The 22,503-nt window shown below is 41.3% G+C and overlaps 1 protein-coding gene across 1 annotated transcript; it reads left to right on the forward strand.

Moving 5' to 3' along the window:
* Positions 1-1,388: 1,388 nt before the first annotated feature.
* LOC307156257 (C-type mannose receptor 2-like) lies at positions 1,389-22,333 on the forward strand (the record flags this gene model as incomplete). The annotated part of the gene is made up of 7 exons (XM_079867552.1): positions 1,389-1,425; positions 1,518-1,880; positions 2,938-3,282; positions 18,288-18,326; positions 18,419-18,775; positions 20,144-20,488; positions 20,653-22,333. The coding sequence occupies 7 exons, from the start codon at positions 1,389-1,391 to the stop codon at positions 21,012-21,014; spliced, it is 1,848 nt and encodes a 615-aa protein (XP_079723678.1). The 3' UTR covers positions 21,015-22,333.
* Between the last annotated feature and the right edge of the window lie 170 nt (positions 22,334-22,503).

Raw genomic sequence — 22,503 nt, forward strand, 5'->3', positions numbered from 1 at the left:
TGAGGAGTCGAGGAGTGAGGAGTCGAGGAGTCGAGGAGTGAGGAGCAAGGCGCCTAGGAGTGAGGAGTCGAGGAGTGAGGAGTGAGGAGTGAGGAGTGAGGAGTCGAGGAGTGAGGAGCAAGGAGCGAGGAGTCGAGGAGTGAGGAGTCGAGGAGTGAGGAGCAAGGCGCCTAGGAGTGAGGAGTCGAGGAGTGAGGAGTGAGGAGTCGAGGAGTCGAGGAGTGAGGAGTCGAGGAATGAGTAGCAAGGAGTGAGGAGCGAGGAGTGACGATCGAGGACGGAGGAGCGAGGATGGAGGAGTGAGGAGTGAGGAGTCTCCTATGCGTAAGTGTTTTATTATATTAATTATCCTCCCCTTCACAACTGTCACAATAATTTTAATGTATACTTTACCTTTGCAGTTTAAATAAACCACACATATTTCAATAGGGTATCTTGCTTTATTATTAAATATGAATTTCTTAAATAACCAAACTTCAATAACATAAGGGCAGATCCTTTGAGCGCTGCTGATGACGCAGTGAAGTGACGCTTGAGTGCTCAAGAATATTCCAATATACAAATAAGCTTTCCTTCGATTCCTTTGTCCTCATTTTCTTTCCTTGCAGTGTTCGCTCATATCCTACAGGAGTGAGCTGAGATGCGAGGAAAGGAAACAAGGATGCACAAATAAGAAATGAGAAGCACCCATACTCTCTCAATAGTCAAACTCACTGCTTCATCTCACACACGTTTCTTTCTCTTTGACTGGAGTCTCAAACAGGGTTTTTTAAAGGCTCCCAGTAACCAGTATCACCAGTCTTCATTAATGAACTCAACCCTCATCAATCAGATCATTAGTGGGTTGTTCAGTTCACACACAAACAGATAAAAAGTGACCAAAAGCAGAGAAACACAAACACACAAAATAAATTGAACAGGGATGTAAGTTTAGTTGTGAATGTTAAAAAATAAATTATTAATGTAAATATGATTATATTTTATGATTAAGGTCCATGTTTAATATTGAATGATATTGACTGACAATATGCAAATAAAGGAAAAGAGGAGGAAAATTTTACAACTAAGGAATTAGAATATGAAAATTAGTTTTAGAGAAATACACAAATGATGTGATGAGATGAATGAGGAATGAGAGCAGATATAATAATCACGTAGTTTAAATCTGCAGACAGAAACATCAGACTCAGGACAGAAACACACAACCTCTAAAGTAAGAACATGTTCATTCTTCAAACACAATTAGACTTTCAGATGTTAATATTGTCTGAATGATTGTGAATCGTGTTATGCTGATAAAATGTTTTTATTACATGATGTTAAAACTTGAGTTTTTTTTTTTTTTTTACTTGGGTTTTGGAGTTTTTCAATGTGTTTCTTCCTCAGAAATGGACCAAACTCTATATTTGATTCCTCTTCTCATTGGTGAGTGTGTTTGTTGTATTATTTATGGTTTATAGTTTCATCAGGTTTGACCCTGATATGAAAAGCATTAAATCAAACGCTCTCTTTCACAGCTCTCTGCTCCGTATCTGAATGTGTTCAGCGTCAGTATCACTTTATAAACGTGTTGAAGAACTGGACTGAAGCTCAGAGATTCTGCAGAGAGAATTACACAGATCTGGCCACCGTTGACAACATGAACGACATGAACGAGCTGAATAAGAGTGTGAATGATGGAGGTGTTCAGTATGTCTGGATTGGACTGAAGAGGACGAGTGTTGATAAATGGCAGTGGTCTTCAGGTGAACCTGCGCTCTATCTGAACTGGAGACCTAGAAAACCTGATGGCAGAGATGAGTGTGCTTTCATGAGAAATGGACAAATGAATGATTGGTCGTGTAGTAACAGCCTGACTTTCATCTGCAGTTCATCTAACAGTAAGTGCAGCTCCATACAATCACAATAAACATTCATTAATAAAAAGATGCACAATATACTGTATACAATTTTAATGCAATACTAAATGCTGCTACTTTTTAATTTGCTCATAAATATAGGAGAGACTGTAGATTTTTGTCACAATTTTAACTTCTGTATAGAAAATAAAACCATATTAAATCTGGTCGATCCAATTAATCTTTTTTGTTGATAACTGTGAGAATCTGACATTAGAGAGCCTAGAGAATTATATTTAAAAAAACTTTCAAACCATTGTTTTGACAAACATAACTTGTAATGATTTAATGAATGCATAATATTTTAACATAAAATAGACATACAACATCTTGCCCCATCTTGATATTTATGAACAAAACTCTTGTCCTGAGAACAAAATTCAGTTCACATCTTGTCAGTTGATTTTATTGTTTTCAACTGTATTACAGAAATATGATATAGTCATTTTGTTTTGGAGATTGTAATTAAACATAAATCATCTCAACACAAACCTGTATAAAATGTCATTCTTAGATGAACTTTAAATGAACTCACATAGACACATTGTCCATTACAATGTGAAAAACCAGACAGACTATTAACAAAACAAACACTAATAGTGTTATTATTGCAACAATATTAATTTGTATGTATTATTAGTCTACAATTCAACCTTTTGAATATTTTTTTTTACTGACATGTTTCTAAGGATTAGTTAAAAAATATATTTAGCTGCAGTTTAACATCTTCATCTGTTTAATGTGTCTCTCATTCAGTTCTGTGTGTCTGAATACAGAATTCTAGAGAAATGTGTAACAAAACATGATGGAGAAATATAAAGATGCAATAAAATTACCACAAAAATTTACAAAGGATACTTAATGTTAGCAAAATCATCATTAATATAATTTGAAATATTTCATCAGCTGTAGAAACAGTCTTTTAATTACACGTGTTTCTGATGCTTCACTGCTCTTATTCACATTAAAACCTATAACGCAACGCAAGAATGATGAACAAACTGATTCATGACTCTGTTTCCGTTTGTTTTTCTTAAAGTGAACACAGGACTCGTCTTTGTCAATCAGATGAAGAACTGGAGAGATGCTCAGAGTTACTGCAGACAGAATCACATTGATCTGGTCAGTGTGAGGAACCAGAATGAGAATCAACAGATTCAGAAGTTCATCAATGATATTCACATATCTAATGATGTCTGGATCGGTCTGTTCAGAGACTCATGGCAGTGGTCAGATCAGAGTGACTCCTCATTCAGATACTGGAGGTCTGATCAACCTGATAATGATGGAGGTGTTGAAAACTGTACAATGATCTATTCGAATGCTCAGGGTGAATGGAATGACATCACTTGCATCAACCAATTTCCTTTTGTGTGTCATGAAGGTGAGCAGATCCTCACAAACACACACAATCCGTCCATCACCTCCAGATATCTTAAAGTTCACGCTACATGTCTGACATGACAGATTCCTCCACAGTGTTTGTTCTGCATGTTGTTTTTGATCAGTCTCTCTCTAGTTTTTGCTTGTGGTTTGTTTTGTGTCCAGATAAACTGATTCTGATCAACGAGACTCTGACGTGGCCTGAAGCTCTGAGATACTGCAGACAGAATTATACAGATCTGGTCTCGGTTCATTCAGTCGAGATGCAGCGTCGTGTGATGAATGTGGTTAAACGTGCGTCTACTGAGGCGGTGTGGTTGGGTTTACACAACTACTGCCAAATGAACATGTGGCTCTGGTTGAGCGGAGAGATCGTGTGCTATCAGAACTGGGCTCCAGGGAACGGAACGAAACCGGAAAACTGCAGCCTTACGAAGAGAAAAGGAGCAGTTCAGTCTGGAGGAGATCAGCGCTGGATCAGCCTTCCTGAGACTCACAAACTCAACTTCATCTGCAGCAGATCTGAGGAGTGAGAAGACGTCAATGTTTGTGTGTTTACTTACATTCACTGTTTTCATTCTTTATTTTTCTTATTTACTTTCATTTGTTTAATTTGTTCTTTAATAATTTATCTTCTAATTATGTTCTAAAAGCCTGTTTTATTTCTCTATGTTAATTATCATGAAATAATGTGATCTTATCAAAGTTTTATAAAACCAAGGATTATTATTCTTTAGATGTCTAAAATACTAACATAATATATGTGTGTTTTAAGAATCTCTTTGCATATCTGGTGTGTTTATGTGTTTTTGTTTTTCACTAATCTTATCTGTATCAGTAACTGTTGAATATGATTCTGTGAGCAGCAGCTCTTAAGAATAATCATTATTTGTGTCTCAGGAGAATGAAATCTGGGTTCCCTTTCGTAAAGGGAACTCCCGCTGCATCGATACTCGATACTTTGGGGAATGCCTTCGGCATGAAGCGTCTGAAGTCAACTATGGAACTATTCCAATCTTGATTGGTGCAACGTCACCCGTGACGTCGCATGTGACGGTGATCCGGAAGCTACAAAAGGGTCACAGGAACCAGGAAATGTTAGCTTCTGGTCTTCAGCAAGCGCTCTATGTCATCTTGTCTGTTCTATTTGGTGTTGTTTGTCCCGTGAAAAGAGTATTATTTATGGCGAAAAAAGATAAGCTATTCAGGCAGTGTGCGTCCCCTTGCCCACGTTATTTAAGCGAGGATGACACACACACGCTTTGTGTAGTTTGTCTGGGAGTGGAGCATGCACAGGCGGTGCTCGAGGGCGCTGTCTGTGCAAACTGTTTTCAATGAAAAAGCTCCGCTCCCGTTTGAGCTTGTTCGATCAATTAGATCAGGCTCGCGTTTCCAGTGCATCAGGTCCCGCGTCTGTTGAGGCAGCGCGCCGCTTGTATGCATGTGATTCGCACGTGGGGCTGGCATATGATACTGAGACGGTTGCGACCCTTTCTCAGTGTTTATTAACCAGCTCCACTGGTCTCGCGCACGGCTCGGAAGCCCGCGCTGCGGCTTCTTCCGACCGTGTTAAAGACACAGCGTTTGATTTATCTGGCTCCGAGGAGTTAGATATTATCTATTAACACTGAATCACGTGGATAGGGGGATTCGCCACCCCATATTCCCGTTAGTGAGGAGTTGCTGGAGGTTGTAATCAGGGCAGTGGTTAAATTAAATGTTAAATGGCCATATAATAAGCAGGAAGCGACTAAGAAAAATAAAATGAATGAGCGCTTCCTGCAGACCCAGTCACAATCTTCGTGTCAGAGCCTTCCCTTTTTCACTGATCTCCATACTGAGGTATCAAGATCGTGGAAAAATCCATTTTCATCTCAATTATTTTCCCCCATGTATATATTTACTCATCCATTAGGGAATCTAATGAAAATGGTTATTAGGTGATGGCTCGGGTTGAGGAATATTTTGCGAAATATTTTCTCCCCGACATTGCGTCACCCCTGATAGCTCAGACACTTCCCTCCAAATCTCGTACATCGAATTTGTTAGGGAAAGCATATATGGCGGTGGTCGAGCTGGTGCATGCCCACACACGATGGGGTTATTACAGGCATACCTGGCTGACCTCCTCAAGCAGGTGGATGATAACTGGGAGGTCTCACTCTATATTACTGAATATCGTAGAGTATCTGACTTATCTCTCCGTATTATTAAAGAGACGGCCCGTGCTATTGGCCGTTCTATGGCAGCACTAGTCGTCTCAGAGAGACATTTATGGCTTATTCGCTTGTGGATCGGGAAGGAAGACAGGGCTTTCCTTCTCGATGCTCCCCTTTCACCTTCTGGCCTCTTTGGCGACGCGGCAAGAACCGTTGTCGAGAGGCTTCAGGAGGCAGAGCGACAATCAGCTATCCCCAGTTGTCAGTCCAGGTCTCATGGGGTTGCTGCCAGGGGGCAGCCTCATGGGACAGCCGCCAGCTCCTCATATTTTGAGAAGGTTTCCTCTCGTGCCCCCCCGTATAAGGCTTGGGGCCAGAAGAAACATTCTCGCACGAAGCTCTCCATACCGAAGACAGGTCTGAGGACTGTCTCTTGGGCTAAGAAGGCTTCAACTAAGAGGTCTTGTCGTAACACGCAGACCCTTATGGGCGTTCCCCCAGGAGAGCGAGTACAGGAGTCTCGCCCCCTTATGCAGCCCTTAGGAAATCGATGTTTGCTTCCCGCCGCCGATGGCGCTTCGGGACACATCGGCTTCCAGCGAACACAAATCGCAGTATCTGCCCGAAGACGTTGCGGCACTGTCGAGTTCGCCGCCTCTCAGGAGGTCTGTAGAGAGCATATTTCGGTTAGTTCCTGCCAGTTAGCTGCTTCAGGTCACCAAAGCCATTTGGAAATTTATAGCCGAGGCCAGTCTCGAGGGACTGGTCCCCATAATGGCATATTTAGACACCCCGAGGGGTCTTCAAAATATAGCCTAGGGGGTCCTGCTTATGGTGGAGATAATATACAAATATTATCTACTAAGGGTGGTTCACATGTCGGCCAGCCCCGAGCAGGGTCGGTTTTTGGAACAGGAAGTCTAGTCCCTCTTAACACAGGAAACCTCAAAGTGGGCTCTTCCTTGGTTACGGGAGCCCGGGTTCTACAGCTGGCACTTCATAGTTCCTATGAGGGGGGGGGAGTTAGGCCTTATTTTGGATCTCAGGGTACTGGATCAACCTCCGAGGGGGTTCAGATTCAAGTTACCGACTGTCAGTCAGACCAGCTCCGAGGACTGGTCTGTCTTGATAGATCCACAAGCTCCTTAACTCCTCTTTCCCTTCTAACCCCATCACAGGAAGTTTCCGAGATCCGCTTTTGGGGGGAAAAGCGCATCAGTTCTGGACTCTTCCAGTCGGCCTAGCCTTATCCCCTCGCACCTTCACTAAATGTATGGACACGGCCCTTGCTCCCTTGAGACTTCAGGGGGTCCGTATCTTATAGATGACTGGCTCATTTTGGCTCAGTCAAAAAGAACTAGCAATTCAACATCGAGATGTTGTTTTGCGCCATCTGAGGTGCGTGGGGTTGAGACTCAATGTCAAGAAAAGTTCCTTAACTCCTCTTCAGAGGACTACGTCCCTGGGAGTAGAGTGGGACTTGGTCACAATGCGGGCACAATTGTCTCCTGCTTGTATAAATACTATTTTAAACACAATGAAGAGTATTAGGTTAGGCCAGGCTATCACTGTCAAACACTTTCAAAGAGTTTTGGGTCTTATGGCTGCAGCTTCCACGGTAGTACCCTTTGGTCTGCTCCATATGAGGGCCTTGCAGTGGTGGCTCAGGAACAAGGGATTTTCTCCTCTGGGAAACCCTTTTCGTACGATCAGAGTTACGCGCAGATGCCTTCGTTCTCTTGTCGTATGGAAGAAACCATGGTTCCTGTCTCAGGGCCCGGTTTTGGGAGCACCATGGGAGAGAAAAACTCTGACCACGGATGCGTCCCTCACGGGCTGGGGTGCGGTTATGGAGGGCCGTTACACCCGAGGTACTTGGAAAGACCATCATCTCACATTGTATATTAATCGCTTGGAGATGTTGGCTGTATTTTTTTTTTTTGCCCTGAGGCACTTCCTTGTAGACCTCAGAGGCCATCATGTTCTTGTTAGGACAGACAATATGTCGGTGGTCTCTTATATCAACCGCCAAGGAGGTTTGAGATCTCGCCCTCTTTGTAGACTGGCGCATCAAATTCTTCTTTGGTCCCAGGACAAATTTCTCTCTGTCAGATCTATTTATATTCCTGGGGTTGAAAATATGGGAGCAGACATCCTGTCGAGGCAGGGGCCGAGGCCCGGGGAATGGTGGCTCCACCCTGAAGTGGTTGAGCTTATATGGAGAGAGTTTGGCCGGGCGGAGGTTGACCTGTTCGCTTCTCATGAGAACTCTCATTGCCCGCTCTGGTACTCTCTCTCACATCCAGCTCCTTTGGGCTTGGATGCCACGGTACAGATGTGGCTGAGGTCACATCTGTATGCTTTTCCCCCGATCGCTCTGCTCCCTGGGGTTCTAGAAAGGGTCAGGAGGTACGGAGTGAGACTACTCCTTGTAGCTCCGTACTGGCCGGCCCAAATTTGGTTTTCGGACCTTATTAGTCTCTTGGAGAGTCCTCCATGGAAAATTCCTATTAGGAGAGATCTTCTGTCTCAGGCTGATGGTATATTATTTCATCCCCGACCAGAGTTATGGAGACTATGGGTCTGGCCCCTGAGGGGGTCCCACCCATAATTAGGTTGCCCTTTCCACCGAGGTGGTCAGGACATCCATACTAGAACCCCACTCTACTAGGAACTAAACAATTAAGTTAGGGAGGGCATTGAACCCAGTTTATTACTGCCCACTGGCTTCAGTACTGGTGTTCCATCCCGCTCTCTAACGGGATCTCCTGTTCATGCTTAGGGCCTCTGTGGCGGCCTCAGTGCCCTCCGCAAGCCTCTAAGGGTGTTCTCGAAAGGACGTTCCCACTGAAACTCCATGTTCCTGTAGATTGGAGGATGAATCCTGTCATCCAGCCTATTGGCATCAGGCTGATGGGTTATCCCTGGCACCCATCATGTCCTGTGGGTGAGGTATACAAATATATATTTGAGATATATAAGTATATATAGGAGAATCTATTGAGTCTGCTTCCTGCTCGTCTTACTCCCTGGAAGAGTGGTGGTGCTGCCCCCTCTTACTTGCTAGCGTGGGAGCCACTCAACGTTATTTTTGCCCGGTACTGAGGTACTTGTAGGCAATGTTAAGATTCTTCAGGTATTCCATCCTCCATCGCATGTGTCGGATGGTCAAGGTCGTAGCCTTTGAGGTTCCTACATTAGGACTCAGGCTGAGAGGAGTCAGTCCATCTAGTTATGCATCAAGGGTTAGGAGCTATTCCCTTTATTAAGAGTACAGTTGGTTATCTAAAACCACTCATATTTGAAGTACAAGGTGCGCTTCTGCCTTCACCTCTCATCTAATATTTTCTACTGTCTGGGGCTCCCAGCCATGAGGTCAGTCGAGCCTCCGGCTCCAGACCTCCCCTTCTTGCACCAAATCTTATGACAAGCTAGTTTGGATCTGCCCTCTACTCATTCTATCGTCCGTGAGTGTACCAGATGCTTTATACCAGGGCGTTTTTTCTCTCAGTGTGGCGGCGTGGGTATTCGTTCCCCAAAGTATCGAGTATCGATGCAGCGGGAGTTCCCTTTACGAAAGGGAACGTCTCGGGTTACGTATGTAACCCTCGTTCCCTGAGTAGGGAACGAGACGCTGCATCCCTCGGCCACACTTTTCGTGCCCCTGAGAACGACTTGCTTTGACCAATTAGAAGCTAACATTTCCTGGTTCCTGTGACCCTTTTGTAGCTTCCGGATCACCGTCACATGCGACGTCACGGGTGACGTTGTACCAATCAAGATTGGAATAGTTCCATAGTTGACTTCAGACGCTTCATGCCGAAGGCATTCCCCAAAGTATCGAGTATCGATGCAGCGTCTCGTTCCCTACTCAGGGAACGAGGGTTACATACGTAACCCGAGACGTTATTCTTAGAAAGGCAGAAGTGAAGTGATGTCACAATAAACTGTCAAATAAATGTAATAAATATGTACAATTTTTATTTGATTGGTTGATATTTAGGATATGATGTTACTTACAAAACATGCACATTTCAGTTTCCTTGAATAAATTAGTGGTGTGAATCTTTGGGTCGACAGCAAATCGATTTGATTAATGATTCATAGGAGTGATTTTCGCAAATTCAGAATGATTCGATTTGAGATGATTTACAATGAGATACAATTAAATGAATGATTCGATTCTGGATTTCTAAAGTGCATTCATAAAATTATGTAAATGCTTCCCATAACGTTTCTTATTCATGGTGTGAATCACACAGAAACCTTAGGCGGGTCAGAGAGTCATATCAAACCCCTTTTTTCCATTGATAGATCTTAGTTCTTAATGATGCTACATCACTTTGTTGTATTAGCCTATAAAATGCAAATATGTAGCTAGGTGGATGAGGCCTGTCATCCAGCCCAGGGTCCCCACGTGGGACCTGGCAGTGGTTCTTGAGGGGTTATCCCTGGCACCCTTCGAACCCTTGGATGATGTGTCTGAGAAATTTGTATCTTTAAAGGTAGCCTTCCTGCTTGCTATTACGTCCCTAAAAAGAGTCGGGGACCTGCAGGAGCTATCCGTTGCTCCCTCTTGCCTCGAGTTCGCTCCTGGCAGAGTAAGGGTTATTCTCCACCCTAGACCCGGCTATGTGCCTGAGGTGCCGACAAATGTGGCACGGTCTATAATTCTTCAGGCATTCCATCCTCCACTGCATGTGTCGAATGAGCAAGCTCAACTACATTTATTATGCCTGGTCTGAGCCCTGGAGGCCTATGTTCAAAGAACTTTGGGCTGGAGGAAGTCAGACCAGCTATTTGTGTGTTTTGGGTCACCTAAGAAGGGTTCTCCTGCTTCAAAGCAAGCTATCAGCAGATGGATAGTAGAAACAATTTATTCAGCTTACGAGGCGCACAGCTTGCCTTCGCCTCTTCTGATAAGAGCCCACTCAACCAGAGGAGTGACTTCCTCTAAAGCTCTGCTAGCAGGAGTTTCCCTTCATGAGGTCTGTGATGTTGCAGGCTGGGCCTTCCCACACACCTTCATAAAACATTACAGTCTGGATCTGCTCTCTACACCGGGTTCACAAGTTCTCTCGTCTTGAGTGTGCCAGATTGCTTCACACCAGGGCATATATCTCTCAGTTTGGCGCAGTGGGCATTTCGTTCCCCAAAGTGTCGATTCTCGATGCAGCGTGAGTTCCCTTGAAAGGGAACGTCTCAGGTTACGACTGTAACCCTCATTCCCTGAGAAGGGAACGAGACACTGCATCGAGAATTGACACTTTGGGGAACGAAATGCCCACTGCGCCAAACTGAGAGATATATGCCCTGGTGTGAAGCAATCTGGCACACTCAAGACGAGAGAACTTGTGATGTGGGTGCATGATCCATCTGCCTAACAGTCACGAGCGCCGTTTGGCATGTTGGGCTTAATCATGGATGATTACTCATGGATGAGTCATGTTTTCATTGCAGGAACATGACCATCGCAATGTTTAGATCGAAACTCAATGATCTCCGTGTGGGTAGAGTCCACTCTGCTACACCCCAATCTATCTCTTCCTCGAGAGGGGATACTTTGGCTGGTGGCCAGGGTGATCTGAGGGGCTCTGGCGGAAGATGTCATGTCACAGCATCACAAGGCGGGCTTGATTCCTCTGGAAATGAGGATTCGACTGTGTTGCCTCCCTCAGGAGTGCCAGCTTTAGCCGAGTCAGATCCAGAGCTGACGGCCATGCTTTCCCAGGTAGCTGAAAGCATTGGTTGGAATGGTGCCACCCTCCCCCCGAGTGCTGTAGGCTTGACGATTGGTTCCTGGGCATGGCGCGTGCTGCACTACCAGCAATCGCCCCCAGTGCCTTTCTCCCGGAAACTCGACCCCCATGCAGGGACGCTATGCCTCCCATGTCCGGGCTGGTCGATCCGCCGTGGACGGTACTGACCTCGCTCTACGGGCGACATCGGTACCTGCGTGATCCTTGGGCCAGGTGATGTCCACAAGTGTGGTCCAGGAATGGGCTCAGCCAGGTTGATATGAGGGTTGATGTGATCTGAGAACTCGTTTTCTCAGCTTCCCCATGTCCCAAGCTGGGCTCTTCTACAGTGTGGTTGAGGACTGCGCCCAACAGTCTTTGACCCCCCAGAAGCAGACTGAGGCCCTTTTGCACCGACGGTCATCCGTACGTGTGGTTTCCTTAGTCTGCTTCCCGCCAAGGCCGCCTCCATGCGACTCCTCCCCCAAGCCTTCACTCCTTCCCCCGGTGGAGGGCCGGGGGAGAATATTCTAATTTCTAAAAACTGATGGCCCTTCCTCTGAGCCCCAAGAGGCCGTGGATGGCAGTGTGTGACGCTCCGCTTCGCCACAGTCGTTCCCCTCTGTCGCCAGACCCATGTCAGAGCAGGCCCCCGTGGAACGCTGGTTCTTCCCTGGCCTCCTCTTGTCTGGGCCAGTTATTCCGCCTCGCTGCCCCATAGAGGGAACCGATCCGAAAGGTATACTTTACCGTTGCAGTTTCAATAAACCACACATATTTCAACAGGGTATCTTGCTTTATTATTAAATATGAATTTCTTAACCAGACTTAAATAACGTAAGGGCAGATCCTTTGAGCGCTGCTGATGACGCAGTGAAGTGATGCTCGAGTGATCAAGAATATTCCAATATACAAATAAGCTTTCCTTCGATTCCTCCGTCCTCATTTGCTTTCCTTGCAGCGATCCCTCGTATCCTACCATTGTTGAGATTCATGTGCTGATTGTTAATGTCTGTGTGTGTCATCGTAGATTAACTTTTCGTGCTCATGTTTGTTAAAATCTTTTAACTGATTGTTATCTCATGCTGCAGTAACACAAGTTTTGTGATGTGAATATATTAATGGTACAACACAGTTGTTAGATTCAAAAGGCATCAGTGAATCAGTCTATTTCATGATGATTATATCAACAGGTAATCATCATCACCTGATCTCGTTTCACTTTAGATTTCTTTGCTGCTGCAAATGTGTTTGACAAACACACTGTCACAGCGGCCAAAAAAGACAAAATATATATTAAGTGTAAGAGCCCAACTAAACCTAATCACTGTTATGGTGACTTCCAATGAAACACAGAGTTAAACCCCTGTTAATTTTAAAGGAACACGCCGACTTTTTGGGACTTTAGCTTATTCACCATATCCCCCAGAGTTAGATAAGTCCATACATACCCTTTTCATCTCCGTGCGTGCTGTAACTCTTTCTGACGGACCCACCGCTAGCTTAGCACAAAGACTGGAGGTAAACGGCTCCAGCTAGCATACTGCTTAGAGCCCTGCACGGGGCAAAAAATACAGCCCTAACCGAGACCTGGCCCGTGGTGTTCAAGCCCTTATCCGGCCCCAGCCCGAAAACGTCTGCAATTTTTCAGCCCGAACCCGAACCGAGACCAACATCAATATCACTTTAAGCTCTCTCTGACGCGCGCTCTCTGATGTGCGCTGTCTCTGCTAGATGCACACACAAGCTAACTACTAGGTAAAATTTTATTATAGGCCTCAAACATAACTACTACCACCGACAATTATGCCCACAAATATTAATACAGACTGTCCATTACAGAGAAGCATAAGCATGCAGTAGAGAATATTATATAGCCAAATGTGATCCAGCAGTCAATAAAGATTTACGGCCTACCTTTTTTTGATGTTAAGTAACTTTACTGAAGAACAACGTTTCAAAGAACTCTTCGCCAACTGGCTAACGTTAAATAATAATACAAATATAATAAATAAATAAAAAAATCTGTTGAACTGAGTAGGCGCTCATTCACTGTTTACTCGCGAGTGTTGTGAAGAAAAAGAATAGCATCCACTGTTGAAGGCTTCAGGCTTGGTAATCAAATTAAAACTCTTTCAAAATGCAGCTTTTCCTGAAGTATTGGGAACTTTTAGTAACTCCCCACTCTCCAACTTCTCCCTGATGCTCTGCATTGTCAACTGTCACCTAAATTTGACTCGTGTAATCTCATATTGCGTTGCATATTTAGCTATAATATTATCAATATAACAATATTTCACACAGTAGCCAGCGCTCTGCACGTATATTATGGGCACGATGAAAGGAGAGAAGCTAAATGAGCCCAAGTCCGACCAAAGCCTGATCTGTAAAAACAAAAAACAAAAAAACACACGCCCGACTGCTTCCAATAAGATAACGCCAACATATTCCTATTTACATGTTGTGATTTGTATAGTCACAGCGTGTACAAATAACAAGGAGGCGAAGCACTGCTACTTCTGCGGAGTGATTTACTCCAACTCTGAGCAAACTCTCTACTCCTCACCACGGGCTTCTCAGGCGCTGCGAGCAAATCACTCCGCAGAAGTAGCAGTGCTTCGCCTTCTGAGAATATAGTTCCCAGTATGTATATGGTTAGAAGATGGTTGTGTCTCATGTGACCTTGTTAATTGTACACGCTGTGACTATACAAATCACAACATGTAAATAGGAAAATGTTGGCGTTATTTTGACACTTATTGGGAGCAGTATGCTAGCTGGAGCCGTTTACCTCCAGTCTTTGTGCTAAGGTAGGTTAGCGGTGGGTGCGTCAGACAGAGTTACGGCACGCACGGAGATGAGAAGGCTATGCATGGACTTATCTAACTCTGGGGGATACGGTGAATAAGCTTAAGTCCCAAAAAGTCAGCGTGTTCCTTTAAAGGTTAATCTGAAAATGTATCTGTTATAGCCTATCTGTATAGGCTAATAATTGATTATAATTCGTTGTAATTAATTATCCATATTAGATACAAATACATGGGCTATGTATCCCCTTTTTGGGTGATTTAAAATATGTAGGTAATAATTGATCATAACCAATATGATTAATTATTAATTATATATTCAATTTTGAGCTAATTCACTACATCAATTAAAATGATCCTTTCATTCTGTGTTTTTACAGATAAAGAAACACTAATGAAGAAGAAATGCAATCATATCATATTTAATCCAGCGATGTACTGATACTGACACACACTGTAAAAATTAAAGGTGCCTGGAGGAACCTTTTGGGGTTCTTCACTTTGCCACACCGGCGGAACCGTCTGTAGATACTCTAGGCACCCTTTAAAAAGGGGTGGTTCTCTGAGGAACCACACAGGTTTCCTGAGGAACTCTTATATGAAGCACGGTGTGGAACCACTGTGGGTGCCTCCAGGAACCAAATTTCATTTTTTTTTTTTTTTTATTAAATTAATTTCATGTTGTTACTACGGTTACCATAAACTTAAATTATAATAAACAAACTGAACCAAATTCAAAATAAGAATTGTTTATTACATATTTTAGATCCATTTTAATACATACACTTCAATGCACTTGGGGAAAAAAGCTAGTAATAGATTAATATCAATGAATACACACAAAAAAATTTTTATAATACATAAGTAACATGAATAATCAACCATGTGTATACAATAGGCTACACAAGAAAAGACATCTCAACAAAATGCATAGAAAACACATGTTCCATGTAATAAATCAATATAAAAAATTTAAATTGACTAATTAAAAATGTCCATCTTCACTTAATTTTAAAACGTGTTTCAGTTCGCTTAAGTCTGACGTCACTGTTTCCAAGTCCAAAAGCTCTCTCAGATGCCAAAAACAAACAACAAACAGTGCTAATATGCACTCATTGTTCTGTAATATTCCTGAAAATTATGATCCTAACCTTGATCTCTATTCCGAAATATCTGATGGTTAGTTATTCAGCTATTTTAAATCATAAAATGTTGAAGTCTGGGATGCCGTAAGACTGGAGACTGTGATGTACACTATGGCTTTTGAAAAGCTTAAATGTGTGACTTCAATCAACAGTTCCCATAAATGGTTGTTGAGTATTCTCAATATCTAGAAACAAGATAGAGGAAGTAGAGGCTTCGACCCGGAAACAGTATTCCTTATGTCACAACAAGCAGAAAACATTTTCCATTTGAACAGAGTTAAGGTGTAGTAAAATGATCTGTTGTTCTGTGAATGTTCACTGGTGAATTCAGTCATTTCAATAAGAATCCACACGATCAGCAATTTTATGTGGTGCTTCATACATTACAACGCTACACTGCTGACAATGGCCAATGGACCTTTGTGCCTGTGTAATTTCACAAAATTCACAAATGTGACGCACCTTTACTCACTGCAACATAAAATGCAAACAATAATACAATCTTCACAAGGGACATGTGAGGTACTTTACGAGTTAGAAAAGTGAAAAGGTGCATCAGCTTCATTTTCTGTTTGGTTTTCCTCTTTTCTGGTGGATGGTCCAGGCACTTCAATGATTTTCAGGTCTACAGGAGGATTTTTATTCTTGTTCAAACTTGTATTCAGCTTACCGAGATCCCTGCAAGGTACAAAATTTACTGTTAGTAAGCTTATTAAAGTGATAGTTGTGAAATTTAAATAATTTCCTCAGCCTTGTGACGTTCCAGACCTGTTTGACTTTCTGTCTGTGGAACCCAAAAGCAGATCTCAGGCATAATGCAACCCCAGTCACCGTTAGATTTAACTGCATGAAACACAAGCAGAAAAAAAATGTGTAAATCATTCATGAAACCATTCTTATGCACACTTGTCTAGTTCAATTCAAAGCAACAATTTATGTAAAAATGGTTAAGCTCCAAAAATGTCCCAGAAAAGATCCTAAAAATAATCAATGAATTCACAACTCATGTGTTTGTGGTTTGTGTTGTACCGGTAAGTCTTATTAAGCCATTTAATAGCTTTTTCCTTTTTTTGTCGAAAAAGACCAAACTTGAAGTTATAATTCAGGGCTCAAATGTCTTATATTCAAATGCATATGATTAAGGTATAGCCTATAAAAAATGCATAGCATTATTGGCTCCAAACCTGTGATATTACATGAATGTAACATGAATGAGATTTGAAGAGCATGAGGGAAGAAGATTTTCAGAGAATAACTGATTAAAAAACACAAGTACACAGTCAAACAATACAACTGCACACAGAGAAAGTTCATAGTAATAAAGTACTTGCATGTGGTGCAGGTACTTACTGTAATTCAATGTTGCCACTGAAACATTGTAGCCTACTGGTTGTTCTGGGGAAACAAAATAACAAAGCTGATTATTCACTACATAATATTTATTGACGACTAAATGGATTCAAAATGGTATTTGAGAGAATGAGGGCACCTGTAGTAAGTTAGGCTAAACAAAAACAGACCAAACTATATTAACCTGCTTTTGTTATTCATAACAAACACCAATGACGACAGCAGGAATCAGCTAAATTAGTTAGGCTGTAGGTTATATCAGCAATTTGAAGACACAGTTGTACAGAATATGTTGAATTGAATGACTAACTTTAAATCAATCCAAGACAATAAGTCAATAATTTCCATTTGGTCATTAGATCAACGTAGAAAAAATATCGTAAATGTTTTTCATACCAGATAAACCTTCATACCAGATAGGCCTACTGTACAATAAACGAGTGGTAAACACTGTAAAAACGTAGTAATGTATAATACATTTAGTTTATATATATGTGTGTTCGAATATATAGTGAGTATTTATATTTCTTTGTCGAGTTTACAAACCTTGTAACGGAGAGCCGAACAAACGGCGGAAGATGCCGCAGGCTTTGATGAGGAGAGCCGTTACTTTCAAACTCGATGACGTCGATCAGCTGAGCTTTGTTGCGCGCGAGCAGCGCGAGCACCACTGAAGCGACGACAGCAGAGGAATAGCAGCAGTTTCGTGACTGAATAAAACCTTTATCCTCCTGGTTCTTCTTCTTCAAATAATAATTTATGAAGAAGTAAAAAATATTATTTTATTACTATTATTTATTCAATAATAATTAATGATTTTTTTATATTATTATTATTTAGTGTTGTTGTTTAAGGTTTAAATTAATCAATAAAATAGGCCTATACTAAATAAATGTAAGCTACCCAGGTGAAAAGACGTAGGCAATGTATTAAAATGCATTAAAGTAGGTTATATTTGTATTGAAGGCCTACTAAAAACACACTCAAGTACATTTTTTAGTAGCCTACGTATTTTTCACCTGGGTATATATACTGAATCAAACTTAAGTAATAATAGGATAATAATAATATCATTCTGGCCTCACTGAACCATTGGGTTCCTCCAGATGCTGGCTTATAACATAAGAGATCCTCCAGGAACCACTTAAATGTTAAAAGATCTTCCGATAACCCTTTTATCACATTCAAGTTCCTCTATTTCCCCCCAAAGCACTTCCAGGTCTCATAGTAATAAAAAGGTGACTCCAGAACCTCTGAACTAAATACAAAGTGCTTAAAGGATCCCATAAGTTCCAGCAAGAACCTCAAATGTTGTCAATGCTCCTCCAGTAACCCTACTATAGGAGAAAGAGCTTTGAGGCACCTAAATTACATTTTGAAGTTCCTTGAGTATCCGACAGGATATTTGAGGCTCCTTTAGTTTTTACAGTGCAGGTGTAAAAAATAAAAATATTCTACACTTGTTTTCCTGATTTGAATAGATGTGCGTTGCACATACAGAGGAAGTAAAATATGAAAATTTGTTCTAGAGAAATAAACAAATGATGTGATGAGCTGAATGATGGTTGAGAGCAGATATAATATTCACGTAGTTTAAAGTTGCAGACAGAAACATCAGACTCAGGACAGAAACACACGACCTCTAAAGTAAGAACATGTTCATTCTTCAAATAACTTACAATATGACTTTGAGATGTTAATACTGTCTGATTGTACATTGTGTTTTGCTGTTAAAATGTTTTTAGTACATGATCATGTTTTACTCTGAAGATGAAGTTTTTGAGTTGTCAATGTGTTTCTTCCTCAGAAATGGACCAAACTCTATATTTGATTCTTCTTCTCATTGGTGAGTGTGTTTGTTGTTTTATTTATGGTTTATAGTTTCATCAGGTTTGACCCTGTTATGAAAAGCATTAAATCAAACGCTCTCTTTCACAGCTCTCTGCTCCATATCTGAATGTGTTCAGCGTCAGTATCACTTTATAAACGTGAAGAAGACCTGGACTGAAGCTCAGAGATTCTGCAGAGAGAAATACACAGATCTGGCCACCGTTGACAACATGAACGACATGAACGAGCTGAAGAAGAGTGTGAATGATGGAGGTGTTCAATATGTCTGGATTGGACCGAAGAGGACGGTTGTTAATAAATGGCAGTGGTCTTCAGGTGAACCTGCGCTCTATCTGAACTGGGGACCTTATCAACCTGATGGCACAGATGAGTGTGCTTTCATGAGAAATGGAGAATGGCATGATTTGCTATGTAGTGATACACGGCATTTCATTTGCAACAACAGTGAGTACAAACACCCAATGTAAAAAATATTTATTTAACAAAAGATGCTTTTTATAAAAAATTGAAATGCATCAGTAGTAAACACTATAATTAATGTAAATGAAACACATAAAAATGTAGTATTTTCCAAGCCAAATCTACTTGTGTAACATTGTGGCAAATATAATACCTGAAATGTTAACAGAAAAAATAACAGAAAGAGAAATTTCTAATTATAATCTACCAACCCTTAAAGGGAAACTCCACTTTTTTTTGGAAATAGGCTCATTTTATAACTCCCCCAGAGTTAAACAGTTGAGTTTTACCGTTTTTGAATCCATTCAGCCGATCTCCGGGTCTGGCGGTACCACTTTTAGCATAGCTTAGCATAGATCATTGAATCGGACAAGACCATTAGCATCTCTCTCAAAAAAATGACCAAAGAGTTTAGATATTTTTCCTATTTAAAACTTGACTCTTCTGTAGTTCAATCGTGTACTAAGACCGACGGAAAATGAAAAGTTGCGATTTTCTAGGCTGATATGGCTAGGAAATATACTCTCATTCCTGCGTAATAATCAAGAAACTTTGCTGCCGTACCATGAGTCCAGCAGGCGTAATGATATGACGCAGTGCCTGAAAATAGTCCACCCTATAGTCTACCGAGCTGGGGACTATTTTCAGGCGCTGCGTCATATCATTACGCCTGCTGCACCCATGGTTTTTAAGAGAGATGCTAATGGTCTTGTCCGATTCAATGATCTATGCTAAGCTATGCTAAAAGTGGTACCGCCAGACCCGGAGTTCGGCTGAATGGATTCGAAAACGGTAAAACTCAACTGTTTAACTCTGGGGGAGTTGTAAAATGAGCCTATTTCCAAAAAAAGTGGAGTTTCCCTTTAAGCCGATGCACACAGTACAATTTTGGCCACAATTTCGCCGTCTGAGACAAATTTTGCAAATCCTAAAATATTACTCTGATCCTATGCTACAATCTGAAGTATGTGATCATTAGTTTGGCATGTTCACCGACAGCCGGTTAATGACCGTTGCTGTCCATTTTTACCTCCAACGAAATTATGTCAGTGTCAGAAGATTTGACTCAAAGTCTTGCAGTGTGACTTACCATCAAATTGTCTTCATTTTTCAAGAAAAGCCATGACCAAAATGAACGTAAGAGATTTTCTCTGCCACCTTTTTAATCATGTTCGTACAGTCTGACAAGCAACAATCATAAAGGACAGTGTGCATTTAGTTTAAAAAGCTCATTTAATCGTTCGGTAGCGCAGGCATGTCTGATGCTTTCACCACTGTGTAAACAGTTAACAGCAGCATAAGAATGATGAACAAACTGATTCATGAATCTGTTTCCATGTGTTTTTCTTAAAGTGAACACAGGACTCGTCTTTGTCAATCAGACGAAGAACTGGAGAGACGCTCAGAGTTACTGCAGACAGAATCACATTGATCTGGTCAGTGTGAGGAACCAGAATGAGAATCAACAGATTCAGAAGTTCATCAATGATAATCACATATCTAATGATGTCTGGATCGGTCTGTTCAGAGACTCATGGCAGTGGTCAGATCAGAGTGACTCCTCATTCAGATACTGGAGGTCTGATCAACCTGATAATGATGGAGGAAATGAAAACTGTATAGTGATCGAACCGAACGCTCTGGGTCAATGGCATGACATCTCTTGCCTTAACCAATTTCCTTTTGTGTGTCATGAAGGTGAGCAGATCCTCACAAACACACACAATCCATCCATCACCTCCAGATATCTTAAAGTTCACGCTACATGTCTGACATGACAGATTCCTCCACAGTGTTTGTTCTGCATGTTGTTTTTGATCAGTCTCTCTCTAGTTTTTGCTTGTGGTTTGTTTTGTGTCCAGATAAACTGATTCTGATCAACGAGACTCTGACGTGGCCTGAAGCTCTGAGATACTGCAGACAGAATTATACGGATCTGGTCTCGGTTCTTTCAGTCGAGATGCAGGAGGAGGTGATGAATGTGGTTAAACGTGCGTCTACTGAGGCGGTGTGGTTGGGTTTACACAACTACTGCCAAATGAACATGTGGCTCTGGTTGAGCGGAGAGATCGTGTGCTATCAGAACTGGGCTCCAGGGAACGGAACGACACCGGAAAACTGCAGCCTTACGAAGAGAAAAGGAGCAGTTCAGTCTGGAGGAGATCAGCGCTGGATCAGCCTTCCTGAGACTCACAAACTCAACTTCATCTGCAGCAGATATTAGGAGTGAGAAGACGTCAATGTTTGTGTGTTTACTTACATTCACTATTTTCATTCTTTATTTTTCTTATTCACTTTCATATGTTTGATTTGTTCTTTAATAATTTCTGAGTGAATCCAGTAATTTTTTTTTTGTATGTTAATTATCATGACATAATGTGATCTAATCAAATTTTTTATTACATCAATGATTATTATTCTATAGATATCTAAAATACTAACACAATATATGTGTGTTTTAAGAATCTCTTTGCATATCTGGTGTGTTTATGTGTCTTTATGTTTTTCACTAATCTTATCTGTATCAGTAACTGTTGAATATGATTCTGTGAGCAGCAGCTCTTAAGAATAATCATTATTTGTGTCTCAGAATAATTAAATCTGTTTTATTCTTAGAAAGGCAGAAGTGAAGTGATGTCACATTAAACAGTCAAATAAATGTAATAAATGTAACATCTATATTTGATTGCTTGATATTGAGAATATGATGATCATACACATTTCAGTTTCTTGGATTAAATTAGTGGTGTGAATCTTTGGGTCGATTTGAAGCGAATCGATTTCATGAGTGATTTCCGCAAATTCAGAATGATTAGATTCGAGATGATTCACAATGAGATACAATTCAATTAATGATTCGATACTGAATTTATAAAGTGCATTCATAAAATTATTTAAATGCTTCCCTTAACATTTCTTAGTCATGGTGTGAATCGCACAGAAATCTTCAGTGGGTCAGAGAGTCAAAATCAAAACCCTTTTTTCCATTGATAGATCTTAGTTCTTAATGATGATACATCACTTTATTTTATAAAATAAAATCTATAAAAACATGCTTTTCGTAGAAATTTACATAAGCCAAGAATTAAAAAGGCTTTAATTATTGTTTTGGCTTGCAAGGGAGTCACCATTCCAAGCAGGTACTTTTTATCCCCCAGATTCATCCTAAATCAAGAGAAAAAGGAAACATTCATAAAGCATTTTTACACAGGGAAAATGACACAGCCAGACCAACACAAAATCTCCCAGAAATCATATATTTAGATGCCTAAAAATGTGGTTTAAACAGGATCTGACAAAACTTGGATGACAGCAAAAACACAAAGTTAAAAAGTATCACCTCATCTGTTGGTTGACTTATTGTTGTGGTCTTTCTGTAGGGTTAGCGCTGATTTTACTGTATTTTTATGTATAAGTTGGTTCTTAGCGTTTCTGTAACATTTCCTCTAAAACGCCTAAAAAAGGCAAACCCAAAATAAATTGCATGCTGTTCTTGAAACATTTGGAGTATATGCATGGTTTTGGTCTCTTTTGAAAGGGGACACTTTGAGGCCACCCAACACTAAGGCTTGGGAAGAAGTGACCCCCCTAGTAGAATGAGCCATGATGCCTACTGGTGAAGCTTGAATGCGCGCCTCATAGGCAAGGGCAATAGCATCCCTCACCCAATGTAAAATTGTCTGTTTTGTGGCGGTCGCCTCTGTTACGGCCTC

This window comes from Squalius cephalus, assembly GCF_949319135.1.
Source record: "Squalius cephalus genome assembly, chromosome: 3".
In the NCBI taxonomy this organism is placed as follows: domain Eukaryota; kingdom Metazoa; phylum Chordata; class Actinopteri; order Cypriniformes; family Leuciscidae; genus Squalius; species Squalius cephalus.